This window comes from Mytilus californianus, unplaced genomic scaffold, assembly GCF_021869535.1.
Source record: "Mytilus californianus isolate M0D057914Y unplaced genomic scaffold, xbMytCali1.0.p SCAF_10, whole genome shotgun sequence".
NCBI classification, from domain to species: domain Eukaryota; kingdom Metazoa; phylum Mollusca; class Bivalvia; order Mytilida; family Mytilidae; genus Mytilus; species Mytilus californianus.
This window is the reverse complement of record NW_026262582.1, coordinates 45,945,367-45,965,284: the sequence shown is the minus strand read 5'-3', so window position 1 is coordinate 45,965,284 and position 19,918 is coordinate 45,945,367. Positions and strand designations below refer to the sequence as shown.

Below are 19,918 nucleotides of genomic sequence, written 5' to 3'. Positions count from 1 at the left end.
GGTCTAATCCAAAATGCAACTTTGAAATCTTTGTCTTCCAGTCTTTCTATCAGGCTATTACTGTTATCTTATTCTGATCAGTTCAAAACTTTACCTTCTAACTACCCACTCTGCGCAAAAGTATTTCAGAAGCATTATGTACTAAGAAGACAATGCTTTGTAACCTGTAGATGTAAATGAGACTTTTGGGAGCACGTGATTCCATATTTTCACTTCTATGTTTGTCTGTTTATACCTTGACCAAAAATATTTAAACTGGCATCAGTGTATTTTAAACCAGATGTTTTATAAGATATTGCTAACTAATCAGTTTACGTCCCTAGTCAAAAATATGAGTTTGGCAAAGAGGAAATTAAGGACATCAAAGGAACTTAGAAACGTGTCACGCCGTACGGAATGACAAGATGTAGCTACATGCCACATTACTTGAATTGGCTGAGAAAATAGGAAGAAAATTTCATAAATAATTCTTCTTTCCTCTATATCTTCCTTAAATAGTTGAAGTACACCAAATAATTACTGATTTCTGTGTGCAAAATATGTATCACTTTTCTGGAATAATTGTCAACTTTACGAAGTCAAAAATATAATACATTTGAGAGAATAAAAATCAAAAGTTGCAAATTTGAAACTTGAAAGTAAACAAGAGCCGAAAATATAAAAAGAAGAAAATTGCAAGATTAATATAAAGAGCAAAGCCAAAGCAGTATAAATCCCTCTTAGCCAAAATAACATTGATCTAGCTCACTGATGTTACCACCACTATGAGTATTCAGGAAACAACAAGTTAATAAGTGATGGTTGTGAAAATGCATCAAGCAGTAAAGCATGCTCACATGAAACTTGATACCAAAGTTCAGTAAGCTATGATTTGTAGAAAAAATGTGATGAAAGTTCCATTATGTGTAAGAGTTTATAATTATTTGGTAAACAGGAAGGTGACGAGATGTAAATGAAAAACGCATTACAACATGAAGCTTGAAACTAAATCCCAGGAAGCTCTGTTTAGGTCTGAGAAAAATGTGCTAAAAAATCATGGGATGGAAGGACTGACAAACTTAAACCAACATAACTTCCTCATTCTGAGTAGGAGTATAAAATTCAAGCTAAACAAACAACTCATAAAAAGGTGTGCAGTCTCTCGTGATACAGAAAACTTAACCTTTAGCAACAAAATATTGATCTGCCCTGATAATATCTAACTAGCTTTTAGCATACAATTCAGTATGTTGAAAAACCCCAGGAATTAAAGACTTTGAAGTAAACCCCAATGAAATTTGTCAAGAAATAAGCAATTTATACAAATTTAAGTATTAGAAAAATATTGTTTTTGGCCACTTATTTCTAAACGGTTATGGCCATAACCTCCAAAATCAACCTTTTTTGGTATGGAATCGTGTGGTACAATTTCATAGAGATTCATAGAATTAATACTCAAATTATTGTCTGGCCCCTAATTCCTAAACTATTTTGGCCATAACCCTCAAAATCAATAAACCAGGCTTATAATTTTGTAAGTCAGACTCTGGTTTCGCTTCCATAAGACTCATCAGTGACTCTCCAATCAAAACAGTTGAGTTGGGTCTCCAAAGTTAAAAAGCATTAAAAACCTAAATTCCAAAATGTTGTGCCAAATATGGCTATAAAAGTATATCTCTATACCTTGGGTAGAAAAAACCTTTGCAATTCAAATAATTCAACGTTTTATAAACAGTAAATTAAGAAAGTAAGACTAATAACAGTTATTGTAGAGCTTCCAGCAGCCAATCGGCAACATAACTAAATGCAATCCTTTTTATCAGACCAGTATGAACAAATAAAATAGAGACCAGTTGGGCAACATACTTAAAGAATAAACTAAAGCTTGTTTAACACTTTGGTTTATTGCAAACAATAAGAAGCTCTTAGAATGTTATCAACATCCACATATACAGCGATGATTATTACATTTTCATTCAGCAGATTACGTAATGATTACAGCATGATAAATGTAATCATACTACATGATTACTATACTCAACCAATATGATAACAGTTCAAGGGAAGTAATCATTCTGGAAGATTAAAGTAATCATACAGCTTTTACTAATAATTTTTTTATTTAGCTCAGTTACAATGGTTACAGAATAGCAGGAAAAAATCATACTGCACGAATTAATGTAATCAAAGTTATATAGATTACAGAACATGTTCAGTAATTCTGAATTATTACAGTACAATTACATTTAATGTGAACATGATTAAATTATACCAAAGTATTTAAAAAAAGAATATGTAGAATAAAAGTATTTATACAGTATAACACTGCTATGGTTATAAATTTTTAAATTCACCATTACAGAATCTAATGCATTCTGGGTAATATTTCAGATGTTAAATAATATTCTTTTCTTGATCTATCTTGGTATTATTCAGTCATTTTACTGTTAGAAATATCTCAAGTACCAACTAATTTTTATAACCAGGAATGTGTAGAATTCTGGAAATTTTTAAAATCTTTTGCAAGTACTAATCATACAAGGAAACTGCTAGATCTCACATAATCAATGCAAACTGTACACATGATTAAAAACAGTCAAATAACATGTGACATACAACTTTTTCAACTGTTACTAGGTGCTTAAAAATACCATTGAAAGTTCATTATCTTATTAAATATCCACTAAATTCTATTTTACTTCATTTTTTGAGAAATAAGACAAGTTTTTATTGTCCTTCATGGCCCATTTCAAATTGAGATATATATAACGTCCATTAAAAATTTGACAAATAAATTTTTTTCTAGCTTTCTTTCGTAACTAATGTCACACCTAAAATTTTACAAGACAATTTTTTTATGAATAATGAACTTTTGATAGTATATTCAAACTCCTAGTACACTTGTACAGTTAATTTTAAATGCAAAGTACAAAAAATCCAACTACTGTCACACCATGGTATACCAATTCTTCAAAATACCTTTAACAGCTTCAATTTATGTACATTACATTTTTAGCTTCTATTGTATACAGTAAATGTATAATTTGTCTGTCTAGTTTAATGTTCTGTTGGCCAATGATAATCGATTATGTGGAATAGAAATTAAGTTGATCTCTTTCTGAGAAAACATGTGGAAAATTATACAATACTATTCATGTAAATTTGTAATTAGGTAAAGTTTCAATGGTATTTTTTAACATGGAGTATCATACATGCAGATCTTGAAATTATAGACTTTTGAGAAAGTCCCTTAAACACTTTGGAATACCAGACTTCATCTAATATCACACTAAAACTTTTCCCATTCAAAACCTGCTTCGTTTTTCAAATTGAAAACAGATATATAAAGACATGCTTTGATTTATGCCACATTCTATAAAAATACAAAAATACTACAAAATATCAAATTCTTCTTAATAGGTTTTGGTGTAAAGATTTAAAACATTAAATTCTTTTTAAAAATTATTGGTGTAAAGGATAAAAGATTTGGCATAAAGACTTAAAAGATTTGGTGTAAAGATTAGTCTACAATATAATATGTAGTTAAAGTTAAAAGTAAAAAAGTTTCGTACAGAATTTTCTTAAAAATAATTGTACTGGAAACTAGAAAACAAATTCAATAATATAAGAAGGTTTTAAAAATATGTATATAAGCAAATTCTAAAATTTTCAGATCTATTCTAAAAGATTTTAAGAAAAAGAAGCAAGAGCAGATCAGACAAAAAAAAATGGATTTCAATAATTTGTAGAAAATTAATTATCAAAACAGTGAAAACCATTTATGTATTAGTATAAATTGAAAACTATGAACAGCAATAAGAGAGGCAAAGTTTGGTTGAATTCAAAAGTTTGAATGTAACTTTGGCAAATATGATCCATTTGAAATTTTCACACCATACAACTGAATACAATCATTAGAGTTTACACCCAAAAAACATGATGAAATTGTCAATTATCTCAAAGTACCAGTTTTTGCCAATCATAAAAAAGTTGCCAATTTTTTGGGCAATTCAAATATGAATCATAAAAAAAGTCAATAATATAAGACATTTGACTAATGAGTTGAATTTTAAAGGTAAATTTCATTGAGTAATTTCTAGGTTTCATCAATTTTACAGGCAGTGGTTTTGTCCCATATAAGGTAAACAATGGGATTTGTGAGTTTCTCCCATGAACGTTGATTCCATTAATAGTTCAGCTGTACAGTTTAAATCTTTTTAAACTCTTTCATTTACTTGAACCAACGTTTTGTACTTTTTTGTGATATCATAAAAGCCAAACACACAACAAAGAATTATCAATTATGTAAACAGTTATACCAACTGCCAGAAAAATGTCAACTATAAAAAAATGATTTTCACCGTAAATTCTTATGAGATTCAAAATGAAACAAGAGTAGCACATCCTAATATGCAATACAACAAGAAAATGAATATTCATATTAAAAATTAATAAAATGATGATTACATTTTATGAATAAAATAGCATTATTATACAGCTGGATAAAATGAAGATTTTGAATGTAATTGATGATAAAAAATATTGAAAAAAAATATCCTACTAAATATATATCAATACATATATACTGCATCGTATTTTCTCATAATTTGGTCTTATAAAATACTGAAGATTTGCATTTTTTTCATATTTTTACCCTTAAAGTCATTAAATGAACTTATGTTAACACATTTAATCCCTACTTAAAAGAGCATATAAAATAATATCCATGCACATCACATTGTTAATTACTTGTGTGAATTTAAAATCCAAGGTCAAATATAACTGTGTGTAACATGTGCTTTTTAAATAAAAGGAAAAAAGACCAAGAGTAAAGGTGCATCAAAAAGTAGCAAAATCTGGCTCTAATAAAACTAATGTCATCAAAATAAATATTCTTTCCCCTTTTTTAAATCAAATTTCATAACTCACTCACAACACAATCCCCCAATAAATAGAAAACTTTAAATTAATTCAAACAGACAAATTTACATAAAGACAAGAAAACAACAAAGAATTAAAATACTTAAAACAGACCATGTGAAATCCAAACCAAATGCATGGATAAGAAATTAAGTGTGTTTTAAAAAAACTGAACAATAATCTGTCTGTTAATCATTCTAAATATTTTCATCATCAAATTTGTTAGCAGTTTCTTTTAGATAGTGCAACTGCTCCTAAAGTCAGTTAAAAACATAATTTCACTACTGTTAGCGAGACATGGATCAGAATTTTTATCGTTTTGTCAGACCATTTTTTTTATAGCTAGTATCAAAATTGAATGAAAATTTTATCATAACCCAAAATTTATCAAATACGTGTTGTGAATCATAAAAAAATATTATCTGTTCTAACACCCTTATAGATGTAATTCAAAAATATTCAACGATTTTTTTCATTTGATTTTTCAAAACATTTTCATCTTAAAAATCTTACAAAAATTTTGGCTAAAATGAAAAGCTTGAGAGTCATATTCAAAACATTAAGGAATTTTTTTATGTTCCTAATACTATGGACCAGGAAATTCTTAACTCAAATATTTACAAACAAAAAAAACAAACAGCAAGCATAATCTCATTCATGCATAAACTTTATTTCACTACAAATTACAGTATATTCAAAGCGAAACTTACACGAGTGTTTGAATGGGAGGGTCTCCTTTTAACTATTTACACCCCCTTTTTCCAATGGTTTGAAAAAAGCACGAAATTTTCACAAATGACCAATCAGTTTCACTTTGAATGTTCTGTACCCTAAAGCGAGAAAAAACTTTTCCAGTAATTTTGTAATACAATTGTATTTGAAAACTTAAAAAAGTACATGTGTCTTTCAAAAAAACATAACAGATAAGTTTCAAAATTTTCAAATAATTTTTATTAACAGATGCTTCCATCTTAAGTGGAAAGCCTCTAAACCCAAACCCAATCTCTAGTTTAAAGACTATTCAGACAATGACAAAAAAATTAATCATTGCATACTTGTAGAAGTATCTTCATGAAAATACTGTACATTTCATACTTGTGTATACTAATATATAAATCTACATAATAATTGTAATAAAAATATCAATTTTTGTTTTACTCAAGTAATTTGCATATATGAATAAACATTAAGGCACATTTGCATACATGAATAAACACCAAGCACATGACTTCTTGCAGACACATACACATCATTAAACAGGCCTGGTAATATTTAAAATAAAACTGAAAAAAAAGTTTATTTTTAATATAACAGTGGAACAAATCTTTTGACTTTGAAAATATAGCTAAACTGCAGAGAAATGACTTCTGTTTTCTTTTAGTACAGGTTCAAATTCCATATGGATGTGCTCATACTTAAAGGAAGTTTATACACAGAAAAATAAGTCTGCACATTAAAGGATTAGAGAATACATTTTCAATGTTTCATTTTGATGGGCCAGACCTGTTTAAAACAAAAATCTACAATTGATTTTTCAAATCATTTATGACTATTATAGACAAAAGAATACTGTTATGTAGTTATTCAAAAAGCTAAATAATGATTGGCTATGAGTTTGTTCAAGGGCTCCTTTCATCCAAAAATTGAAAAAAAAAAACTTTGCTTGTGCCCATGAAAATATGCAAGTCAATTTTTTTTTATTCTTAAATATTCAAATTAAAATCAAACAGATGTTCAGTTGCCAATTACCTTCTGCTGGATTAACTAGCATTATGTCACTTCTTAATCCCACAATGTCCTTTATAATTTTTAAATGGCTTCAAACGAAAAATCTAGATGTGCTTGTACCTTCTTTTCAACCATTTTTTTTTAAATGAGCCCTAACAAACCCATACACAAGATGAAAATTCACATTTTATGTGAAGGTTGAACTTTATACATTGAATTAGCACTATATATTAATTAAAGCAACACTGTTAATATATCTTTAAAATTGGTGGTAAGAAATAAAACATGATTCATTCAGTTAAATTTCATTAAATTTTACCAAAAAAATACAAAAATAAACCAAGTTCATTTTTACAAAAAGTTAATCAAATTTTATAATAAATAACTTTTTATTCTAAAAATATCCCAACATTACATAATCTTTAACAATTCCATATAGTGGATATATCTAATCCTTTTACACTGTCCTAGCGTAATTATTATATTTAAAAAAAATCTTTGATTTTTACCAACAATTAATATCAGCTTTACTCATCAGAAAAATTGAAACAATTCCAAAAATTTATTAAATCAATTTTTCTATAAACAAAAAGTTGCTGAAGAGGAATAGTTGCCTATTCAAAAGTTCAGGTATTAAAAACAATCTGTCTAAAATGGTCCCTTATAATTATGCAGAGGGATCATCCTTTTTTTACATTGGATTTAATTAAAAAATACAAAACAAAAACTCTTAACTGGCACCAATATCACAGATGTCCTACTTATTAACCTCTCCAAAGGTCACAACTTTCAAACTATTCTTGTCTCTATGGCAACATTTACTTCATTGGTCGGCTAGTATTTTCTACACATAAAACAATAAATCTATTTGAACAGCTGTATTCCTTCATATCGACCAGTTTGCCGTCCAATAATGAACTGGCGTATCCCATTGACCTTGGACTACTTGTATGCCAGTGGTTACAGGTCATATCATCTACTTTGTCTCCATTAGAAGTGGATCCATGCCATACAATTTTCTGTGGCCTGTAAAATAAGGGTCATTTGTCAAACATGTGTTTGAAGCTGGATTGGCAGGTTTTCTATGTTGTGTTTTGTATACTGTTGTTTGTCTTTTGATAATTTTTTTCAGTTTTTGCCATGGCATTGTCAAGTTTGTTTTTGACTAATGAGTTTTTTAATGTCTGGTTGGTATTTTCGCCTCACTTATATAGGAGAGTTCCAAGATAGCTGTCATTTCAATGTTGATTTTTTTTTAGGTCTCCATCACATGACAGTTTTCTATGCATCCATGTAGCTTTTCAAACAAGTGAATTAAGCTAGTGGAATGATTTAAATATATTTCAATTTCAAAAATTCTACTACTTTTCTATTTTGACCCCTTTACCCTATGAAAATCTACTGTAAGGTGACTATTACACCAATGAGTTATATGTTTTCAGGCAGAAGATGTTGTCACCATGTATCATCGGTACAGCGGATATAGGTACTAACCAAATGGTCATAATCGATTTTTCTTCTGACACAGTAAGAAAATCTTTGTTTTGTTTACATAATATCAATGTGTACTTCTATCTTAACATTATTGTTGTTTTAAGAAATGATTTGGTCGTAGGTTGATGATTACAGAAGTCTCATTATTTTCCCAAAACAAGAATGCTTACTAAAAACATGTGCAAATACTTGTCAAAGAAGTCTCATCCGATATGATTCTATATTCATTGCAACTCTTTTTCTGATAGAAGGCCACTGTGTGTGCGTAATAAGTATAGCAGTTTCAATAATTGGCATTGAAATCTTTCATACATATGTTATTTTTCGATATTTTATTCCGAAAAGAAGCATTGTGTACGGTGTATTGCCGACCACATAAATCCTTCTGTACGGTGCATAGTTAAATGAATGCACGGTATATAGCTTTTCACCCTTCGAAGTACCTATTAAGCAATATCCGCTGTACCGATTATACACGATGGTTGTATTGATCCCAACACTGAAAGATTTTTTACTTTATCCCACGACTTCTGCGTGTAAAATGAAATCAGACATGGCAAAATGGACTATCTTGGACTAATGAAGCAAGTGGAATGAAATAGACTTCAATTTCGCTGAACTTGTATACATTTTTGTTTAGGGGCCAGCTGAGGCCCGCCTCCGAGTAAGGGATTAACTAGCTGTGTTGAAGACCCATTGGTGGCCTTGGGCTGTTTTCTGCTCTTTGGTCAGGTTGTTGTCTCTTTGACACATTCACCGTTTCCATTCTCAATTTTATTTATCTTGGACTAAAGTATTGTGTGTACTTATACCACATATGGTGTAGATAGGTAAAGGGGGAGGTTTAGGTGCACATAAAACTGATTAATAAACTCATCATAGATACCATGATTAAAATTTTGTACGCCAGATGTGCGTTTTGTCTACGAAAGACTCAACAGTGACGCTAGAATAAAAAAAGTTCAAAAAGCCACCAAATAAAGTACGTAGTTGAAGAGCATTGAGGACCCAAAACCACATTCTGTGTCTATACCAAGGCAGGCTATCTGGACCATGTGTTGTATGTTTTTGTGTGTCTGTGTTAGTATTCTCCAGGAGGAGTCAGATATGGGGAGTTGGCGTGCTCTGTGGTACAGTTATAATTCTTTTGGTAATTTGTGTTATCCTTGTTAATCAATAACAGTAAAATTTTATCTCTCTTTCACATGAAATGCTTGAATGACATATTTATTTACGAAACCTGTTGAGTCCATGGGAGTTCTTAAAAGGACTACATTACACAAACATATTCTCAATTTTGTTATAAGGGATCTTTAAATTTGCAAAAAGATTCCATGACACAATTTTGAATTTAAAGCATCTGCTTGCTTAGAATTTTTTTGTACCTATTTGATTTGTAAACAAATTTTTACTTTTTTTTTCTTTCTATGAAATACAAAAACATAGGAATCAACCAATATAATTCCATTCACAGTATGAACCAGAGGCAAACCTATTTGGTTTGTTATCCATATTTGGCATATGATACAGAAGTAGGGGAGGTAATGATGTTCCCACATGTTTTGTGTTAATTGAGGAATAAGTTGTTGATATAATCTGTCATTTATTTTTATAATTTGAAATTGTGAACTTGTACTTCTTGTACTAAATTAGAAAGCAAAAGAAGTTTACAGATGTTCAAATCTTAAAACTATCCATTAAAAAGAAACAGTTTACAAATCAAGATAAAAAAACAAAAAGTGAGGAATTTGTAGTGTTGATAGTGAATCTTCGATTTTTTCTGTTGCATTCATACAGATCTTTCATGGAATCAAGACAATTTAGAGCGAGATATATTGTATGGTCATAAGTGAGGGAATTGCATGAACTCCTGCTATGCTTGCATCACCCGCCATACTAAAAACAACTACTAATGTCAGGGTTCAGGGATCATATTACTTTCAGAGTGTCTTACCATTTAGGACTAGTCATGATATCTTCACCATTAAAGGAGTAGATATGTCTCTGTGTGTTGAAATAGCCACCATGTCCATTCAAAAGTTGTTTCCAGGAATTAAATAATATTTGATCCTGAAAGTGTAGTAAATACAGAAATTAATAGAATAGTCAGATAACAGTTCAGACTATCACATTGCAGTAGTTATTTTTATCCTAGAGTTACAGAGAACTTAAATATAAAAATTTGGTACATTGTATACCAAATCTATTCCGGTCAAAATGTTCTTTCAATTTTTTTCCCCTCATACCGGTGGTTCAACTTTCCCTATGACTCTGGTACAGTGTAGTTGTTTTTCAATTTGACCTTTTATTGCAAAATATATATCTCAAACCATAAGACAATTTGCAAATATTACAAATAAAGCACCAAACTATTAAGTTTAGATACAGGTTTCTGTAATCACGAAAAATCGTAAACATTTCCAGAATAGACAGAAACTGTTTTGTTTATTTTACTTCCGTGTCTCATTATTTACTTACCTTATGTAACCCTCTAAAATTAGAACCATTCTAAAATGGACGCAAATGAAAATATTGTGTATTGTGTTCATGCCTCTTCCCTGTCTTATCATTTACTTACCTTCATATTTACGATCGGTACAGACTTGTCAATATCATAGTATACAATAGATGTCAAGTCTTGTGTTTTTGTTCACCTCACTTCCACGTCTTAGTAATTACTTACCTTCATATTCACGATCGGTACAGACTTGTCAATATCATAGTATACAATAGATGTCAAGTCTTGTGTTTTTGTTCACCGTACTTCCATGTCTTAGTAATTACTTACCTTCAAATTCACGATCGGTACAGACTTGTCAATATCATAGTATACAATAGATGTCAAGTCTTGTGTTTTTGTTCACCGTACTTCCATGTCTTAGTAATTACTTACCTTCATATTTACGATCGGTACAGACTTGTCAATATCATAGTATACAATAGATGTCAAGTCTTGTGTTTTTGTTGATAAGAAGGCACGATATGTTCCTTTCTTGCCTGCTTGCTTGGCCTGTCTGTGACATTTAGCATCTGCTCCCCGGATTCCACCCATCCTTCCAGATAAAGGTTGGTTCAGGGCGAAAATATATAACTGAAACAAATAATATATATTTACTTTTAGTGACTTTTGAAAAAAAATTATAGGGTCAATTTTCCATTATTATTTTTTTACCCTTCCCCCACTATTGCTTATATTTAGTACAATATAAGATACATGTATTCCTTCTTCATGTTTTTTTGTTATTTTTCAACATGACAAAACTGTAATAAATGGTAGAATGATTAAAGAGGACTATGGGTAATTCCTTTGTTACGTCTTGTCACTGATTGAATTTTTATTATTTACGTGTTAACCAATCACAACATTTTGGTGTACGCTAAGTTCAACCTCAGCGCATGTGCATACAACATTTTGGGGTACGCTAAGTTCAACCTCAGCGCATGTTCATGTTGATCAATGACAAGAAAGCAACCCAACAAGACAAACAATATGTACTTACTCTTGGCTGGTCACTTTGCATTTCACCTTCTGGTAGAATTATGATTGGAGCTGATTCTTTTGTTGGCTGAAAGGAACAAACAGTAAGTATCATTACAATGCATTTAAATACACCATTGAAAGTATCATCACAATGCATATAAAACACCATTGAAAGTATCATAACAATGCATTTAAAAACATCATAGAAAGTATCATTACAATGCATATAAAAACACCATTGAAAGTATCATAACAATGCATTTAAAACACTGTTAGTATCATTACAATGCATATAAAAACACCATTCAAAGTATCATAACAATGCATTTAAAAACACTATTGAAATATAATTAACTGCTTTCAGATCAACAGGTGTCTTTTGTCCATTTGTTTTTGAAGTATGGTTGAACCAGTTTTCAATCATTTGAAATAGTTTTGACAGATATTCAGTATATATATATATTATAAAAGTTATAAATCTCAAAGAATGTGTATTAACTTATAATACAATTACTTTATCAATAATCAAAACATCTCAAAGAATAAATATTACAGAATTTTATGTTCACAATATGTTTAAAATTGCTTTTTACCCATTTAATTACCATTATTTTTGGCAAGTCATTTTTTAAAAAATTTTCCAGTAGTTTTTAAATATTTCCTTAACAAATCTTTAAACTTTGGCACATAATGACTTTTATATTCTCACTAGTTCCTTTCTTTTTAAAATAAGTACTTTTTCATGACAAATGTATCCTATCATATGTAAATATATGTATGAACAATGTCAAGGCCATAAGGTTTTGACTCTTCTTGAAGAACAAAGGCCTATTTAAAAAGAAAGATATTATCAACTACAAGAATCAAGAAAATTATTCTAGAATTCTAAATTTCTAGCCCTATTAAGGAAATGATGTAAAGAAAATTTGGCAAGGTTTTGAAACGAGAAAGAGAATGTTCTTTAATGGGTCATTGTTGAGCATCTTTAGATAAGAAAAAGTCATGAAAACAAATATCATTCAGAGTAAACAAACTTTCCTAACATTTTGTAAAAGTGGGGTATTCCTTCAGCTATTAAACGACTTGAAATGCTTTTTATACACCAAATCTCGAGTTGTTTTGTATGAATTAGTTACACTGATTAACCTGGGGTCAATCGGCGTAAACGACGTCACAGAACAATCCGTTCTTACTGTGACATAATAACATAAGCACTGTGACATAGGAAATGTACGGGAAAATGCACAAATTCGAAAGTCGTCCATTGGGCTCTTCAAATACCATTCATTTTTCAACAAACAGATAGATATTGAACATCCAGGGGGTAATCTTTTATCAAGATTCAGGACGAGAACGATCAACATTTGACGAGTTAGAATCCTGATGTAAATCAAAAGTAGGCCTCTCTTGACTTGGATATGAAGAACAGCAATAAAAGTGTAGTTCCTGTGCTTTTAATTTTATTAAGTGTAAATAAATGTGGATAGCGTCCACATGTGGACACAGATGATGCCTCCGCTTGCATATCATATAGTTATATAGGGACATAACTGAAGAACGGTAAAAATGACGCTACCCAAATTTGAAACTTGTTCGGAGTTTTGTGGTAATAAAAATTTAGCATCCTTGTCTATATTATGGCAGACATTTTAAATTTGTAGAGTCACAAGAGTCACCAGAGTCACCAGAGAGAACCACCAACCTTCAACAGGAAAGCAGACAATTCTAGTCAATTAAGATCAGAGTCCAAAGACTCTTGTCAAGAGCAAGATTTGTAAGATGACAGTTTACAAGATGACGCAGAACAAAACATAACCCTACCTGGAGATATAGTAGATATAGGAAGATGTGGTATGAGTGCCAATGAGACAACTCTCCATCATGAAGAAGAGTCTTCCAGTCTTTGTTTGATGGAAAAAAGCAGATACTTATGTTAAAGTCTTTAGTTTGACTCAACCTGGATTGGAACCTATGATCTCACTCTCTCTAGGCGGGCAAGCTACCACAAAAACACAAAAGTGTTGTTAATTTTAGGAAACAAACTTTCTTGCTTAATGCAACCTAATGAATATAGAAACAAGAATGTGTCTGTAGTACATGGATGCCCCACTCGCACTATCAATTTATATGTTCAGTGGACTGTGAAATTGGGGTCAAAACTCTAAATTGGCATAAAAATTAGAAAGATCATATCATAGGGAACATGTGTGCTAAGTTTCAAGTTGATTGGACTTCAACTTCTTCAAAAACTTCCGTGACCAAAAACTTTAACCTGCCCACTCGCACTATCATTTTCTATGTTTAGTGGACTGTGAAATTGGGGTCAAAACTCTAATTTGGCATTAAAATTAGAAAGATCATATCATAGGGAACATGTGTACTAAGTTTCAAGTTGATTGGATTTCAACTTCATCAAAAACTACCTTGACCAAAAACTTTAACCTGAAGCGGGACAGACAGACGAACAGACGAACAAACCAACGGATGCACAGACCGAAAAACATAACGCCCTTATACTATCGTAGGTTGGGCATAAAAATCAGTTCATTAATTGTTGATTAATTGTTGTTTGCATAAAATTCAGCAGCAATAATTCAAGCATATGCTGAACAAATTCCAAAGAATAAAAAGTGGATGAATCTAGTATAAAAGCTGCAAAGCAAAATTTATAATGCAATAAATTGTTGAGTGTTTAAAGAGGAGATAACTTCACCAAAAAACATTTCTTTGGTTACATATTTAAAACTAGCTATTAAAATTATTCTAAAACAATTGAGAATTCAGTTATAAAAAAATCATACTCTGTGAGTGTTTTTAAATGATAAAGCTGGGCATTTTAAGCTCCGTACCAATAAAACTAAGCAATACAGAAAAGCTGCCAAAACCCGAGATAAATAGGCTTCATTGAAATGAAGATAAGGGCTATTCCATTAAAATGTATGTGGGAGGGTAGGAAGGGAAGTTTAATTATTGAATGTGGGTCATGGGTCTTTTTTCAGTATGCGTCTATTACCATTATGCAAAATTATCTAAAAAATAGTTCTTGGTTGTAGGGATATTTTGAAAGTCCCTTCCTACCCTCCCACATACATTTTAATGGAATAGCCCTAAACATCAAACATTATAAACTTTTTTTTCAGTTGGAGACTGTTTCTACAATTTCAATATACTCATTAAACTGCTTTTACGAGGAGAGAATAGCATTGTTATCATCAAGCCTTAAACGTCACTTTTAACTACCATTAGATTCAAATGAGCCTTATTATTTTTTTTTAAAGATTTGAAGTAGGATTAATCAAAATTTTTAAAAGCATTTAATACTATTTCATTTTTGATCTCTTTTTTAAAAGTTGTGTTGAATTTTTATTAGTAAATAAATGAAATAGATATTTGAAAAACACTATTGGTTGCAATATTAATTAACTTCAAAACAAATCATAATTAAGGATGGAGTCAGGTGAAATTTAATAAATCTGGAATTTAAAATTGATACTATAAATCAGAAGAGCATTAGTTAAGGAACAAAATAAGCTAAAAATATTGACAGGTTTTGGAACTACTTTTCAAGATATTTGATTTTTTTAAAAATGGCGGGAAAAGGCTGACTCATACTTTTACCTTATATTTAGCATTGACATTATTTGGGTCTGAATAGTAAGAAAAGAAATCTAGAATCTGCTTAAATTTTGGTAATGACTTTTTATGACCTATTAAAGTCATCTATTAAAAGAAAAGTGGGTAATATGGGGCAAAATATTTTACCCTGTATAGTAGGAAAAAACCCAAGGAGTCCGAACATCTGACAAAAATTCCTTAACCTGACATGACTTAACATCCTTAAATCATCCTCATAGGTAAATAGATATCCCCTTTTCTACAATTTTGCACAATACATAAATATGTTTGTTGATGTTGCCTACATTGAAATAACATTGAGTTGCCTCCCCTTATTTGATATGGCAGCTTTTCTGTCAAAGATGTTGCATTAGTGAATTCAGCAGAATAGAATTAAAAACGTGATCTTTTATGAAAGCAAGTAAAAATTACCAAGGGTCTCACAGCAGCCTAAAAATCAAATAAAACACATCACTTTTCTATGCTTTTAATAACTAATTTGTTCCTTTGTTCTTTGGATTTTCAAAAGGTAAAATTTTGGACATAGATCTTTATAAACAATTTTTTCCAGTAAACTTTTTTCACGTACCAGATGGAGTCATTACAGTTTCAATTTTAAAACATTGAAAAACTTATCTTTTACACAAAGATTTGGGTAAAAGTGTTTTATTAAAAACAAAATGTCTCGAGCAATCTGGCGTTTGTCCTATAACTGTGAGTGAAAGAAGGCAATCCAAAGAACTTCAAAAAACAAACACATGTGAGCTTATTACAAAATATTTGGTTTGTCTAAATTTTCTAAATAATAATATTTATCAAACAAACCTACTGAAGTCACACTATATCAAGCAAAATTGTCATTTAAGTAAAATGTAACAAAACTCATCAATTCAAACTTGAAATATCAGGGAATCAAAACTAACACTCATTGTGGTTGGTGAATATTTACCTAAACTCAACCAATCAAAAAACCTGTTTTATTATACTTACAGCAGGAGTAGTTTTAGGAGGCAATGCCACTGTTTGACCAAGCTGGAAAATAACAAAATAGAATTATGCATATAAATTTCACCACTTTAAAACCTTAGGGTAACTTGGGATGTTAATATCAGTAGCTGATCTTTTATCTTACAAGTGGTGCACATCTTCTGTATGGAGCATACTATTTGTTCTTAGTACTTCGTATGGGTAAACGGACAGAAAGTCACAGGACAAAAAGTCACAGGACATAAAGTCCAAAATTTGATAGGACAAAAAGTCACAATAATTTGTTGACAATTGTTTGAATATATAAGAGAAAGATCTTGAAATATTTTCTTTTTATTACATATATTCATTTTTAAGTTTAGGAAATTGTTCATTAGCCTTGATAAATGAAAATTTATTAAATTCTAATCATGCAAAGGATATATTTCTTGGCACAATGAAGCCATTTAAGTACCAAGCCACTTTGACATTTTGTTTTCATAACAATTATTTGATTATTATTGATATTTATTGAATAAATTTTAATTACAAAGTTGCTTCATATATAATAGTTCAAGAAAAAACAAAAATTTAATTTTTTAAATTAGTGTTTTCTTGTTTAAAGAAAAAAAATCTCAAAACTGAATTGTGACTTTTTGTCCTGTGACTTTTTGTCTGTGACCTTTTTGTCCTGTGACTTTCTGTCCTACATTCTTCATATGCTGTATTGACAATGTTAATACAAAATCATTGGTTTATCAAAGATTCAAGTAAACTTTTATGTAGAAATGAACAAAATATTAGGACATGCAAAATAATTTAATTGTAAGGGTTTCAACTTCAAAGTTTTAAATTGGGAGATCTTGAATCTCCACTGAAAACAGTTTTTACAATTGATATTTGCCATAAAACTTCAATTCAAAGTCAATATGGTGAAAGGGAATTTTTACAAGAAGAGACCAGTCTATGGATGAAAATTTCCAAATTAAAGACAAACTGAGAATCATCTACAATATCTGAAAAATGTACACTGATGAAGAGATCAAAGCAAGATAACAGTTTCCTAGAAGAATGAAGTAAATAAGAAAATAAGAAATGATGGAATAGTCAATATAGACAGGAAAAAGTGTTAGTATATCCATTCGTGTATGCAACAGCCTTCAACATGTGCAGGGTTAGGTAACATATCATTCAAGCAAAGCCAAAACTATCAATATATAACAATGGCAGAATTCAGAAAAAAAACCTATTTGAATTGATAAGTCTAAAAATACTCTACAGAGTAATAGATCGGAATTACTAAAATAACATTAAATTTTTACATTCAAAAGATCTAATAAGAAAATCTTATAAGATTTTAGTCAAGATTATTTTGAGAAAATTAAAAAAAATTGTAATTATTTTTTTTTTATTGCAAAGTGAAATAAAACCTTCCCCCAGAATCATTTGGTGTTTAGCTGGCTATTTAAATTTTTGCTAAGTGAACTGTCATATAAGATCAATACAATAGCTATTGTTCTCTGTGGAGTTCTTTCAATGGGAATTCTAAATTTCTCCTGATAATTCCAACTTTGTAGATAGCAATAAATCCCAACTTTAAAAGCAAAAAAAATCTTTTAAGTTTATTGTTGAAAAATTTGCAAGATTCAATTTACAATAAAAAGAATATTAAGATGCTGTACAAATAAATTAAATTGAAAACTCATCGCTACTCAATTTAAAAATAACAAGCTTTTCATAACTCTAGAATATATTGATAGGGGTCTCATAAAGGAACCAAAAGAGCGAAAAAAAATATAGGTCCGTGTGCTTGTTTTTGAGATATTAGCCATTGAAATTTTGGAGGGAAAATGTTCTCTCTTGATTTTTCATAGCTTTATCATTGACAAGTTTAAGTTCTCAAAAACTATTAAAAAATAACAAAGATTTTATAAGGCTTTTACAGATGCCCTATATTTATACATGTAAAAGATTTATAAAAAGAAAAATGGGGGTTAGTTGGCAAAATATTTTAAGGCATTCAAATGGATAAAACCAGAGGATTCCGAAAATCTGACAAAAATTCCAAAACATGACAAGCGAACATTCTTAAGAATGAAATAATTTCCATTGTTAGTTGTACTTTACTACCAATGTTGTTTTGGCTTCTTCTTTCAAATAGTTTTCTTACTGCCACTGTGATGTTGATGATAAATTATGCTCAATAAACAACTCATACAAACTATGCAAATCAAAGCTCAATAAATAATCAAGGCTTTTAAAAGAATCTCTTGTTCTTAGTTTTCATAATTGAAAAACAAAAATACAAGCTAAACATCATATACCATTGAAACTCGTATTTTAAATTTTTTATTGTTATAGTCTATTATTAAACATGTACCCAGGTACAGGATTTAAGGTGGTGCATAACACTACAGGGAGATAACTCTGTAAAAATCAGCTGAGCGTTTTAATCATGTTCTATTGTTAAGGAAATATTAAGCTTCTCAATGATCAAAATTAGTGTTTGTCAAACTGCTCTATATCCAAATGAAATTTTTCCGATTTAAAGTGTGGTTCAAGTTTTTTGAAATTTTTATATTTTTGTCAAAGGGTCAATGTAAATATTTTGTCAAAATTTTATCAAAATTAAAGGAGCCAAATTAATGTTAGTCAAGTTGTTTGGTACCACCTTAAATTATGCCATTTTCTTTTACAGAAAGTTTAGAATAAAAAAACATGAAGAAGAGGCTCTTGTTAAATCAGTATCATTTGATCATAACACCTACTTTTAAACCAGAAGATTTTTGTATAAAAGAGCATAACTTTTATTATAGATTAAATTTAACAAGTAACTTGGTGTAGCTAAATTATAATTTTGATTCATTTATTTTCGTGGGTACCAATTTTCGTGGATGGAGGAAAACTTGCATTTTCGTGGGTATTTGATTTTGTGGTTTAGCCAATATCTGCATACAAAGCCTATAGAAAAGTTTTAGTTCGTTGAACATTTGAATTCGTGGTTCACCTGTATCCACGAAACCCACAAAAATTGGTATCCAACGAATAATAATGAATCCACAGTACTCTTTATATATTCTGAAAATTTCAATATTATCAAATATTTGATACATACAGGAGGAGAAGCAATATACTTTTTCATATATTACTTACATACCCATATATACAACATATATGTGAATACACAAAAAAAAAATGCTTTTATTGATGGAATATGATTACAATGTCAAAATGAAAGCAAAAATCAACATTTGTTTTAAAAATTCCTTGGATCTTGGATTTTTCAGCTTAGGGATATCATTTGAATCATGTCTGGAAGAAATTGGAAAAATGTACATCACATTGAGGTATAAATCTAAAAAAAAAAACTCCCAACATGTCCATGTGGCCATCCCATGTAAGGAACCTCGCCAAGAGTTGTTGTTTGTTCAATTTCAATGTCTTGTCAAATTGTCAACTTATTATTGATGACAGGACTTGGATGTTTGTTTTCAATATTTTTACAACTTCTCTAGGATCAACATAATTTAGAACTTGAAATATTGTCTTATTTATTGTCAAGTGCCATATTTTGACCTCAAGATGTCTTTTAGTAATTCATGTCAATGGGTTGCTCTCTTCTTCTATGCATACCCCACATCTCCTTTTTTTCATTTTTTGAGGGAACATTGAGCTCGTTGAAAAATAACAAGTTTTGATCCCATCCAATATTCCCCAAACCTAGCCCTTTAAGAG

The 19,918-nt window shown here is 30.1% G+C and overlaps 1 protein-coding gene across 7 annotated transcripts in view; it reads right to left on the bottom strand.

Moving 5' to 3' along the window:
- Positions 1-1,864: 1,864 nt before the first annotated feature.
- Positions 1,865-19,918, bottom strand: part of LOC127718223 (collagen alpha-2(I) chain-like) — a 149,912-nt gene continuing 131,858 nt past the window's right edge. For 5 of the 7 annotated variants that reach the window (XM_052224203.1, XM_052224204.1, XM_052224198.1 and 2 more), the window contains 6 exons: positions 16,208-16,249; positions 15,650-15,667; positions 11,622-11,687; positions 11,015-11,212; positions 10,076-10,191; positions 1,865-7,653 (listed from right to left, as the gene is read on the bottom strand). In XM_052224203.1, coding sequence (XP_052080163.1) covers positions 7,446-7,653; positions 10,076-10,191; positions 11,015-11,212; positions 11,622-11,687; positions 15,650-15,667; positions 16,208-16,249 — 648 coding nt within the window. In that variant the 3' untranslated portion in view covers positions 1,865-7,445. The remainder of the gene's footprint in view (positions 7,654-10,075; positions 10,192-11,014; positions 11,213-11,621; positions 11,688-15,649; positions 15,668-16,207; positions 16,250-19,918) is intronic. The other 2 variants (XM_052224200.1, XM_052224201.1) reach the window with 1 other exon arrangement.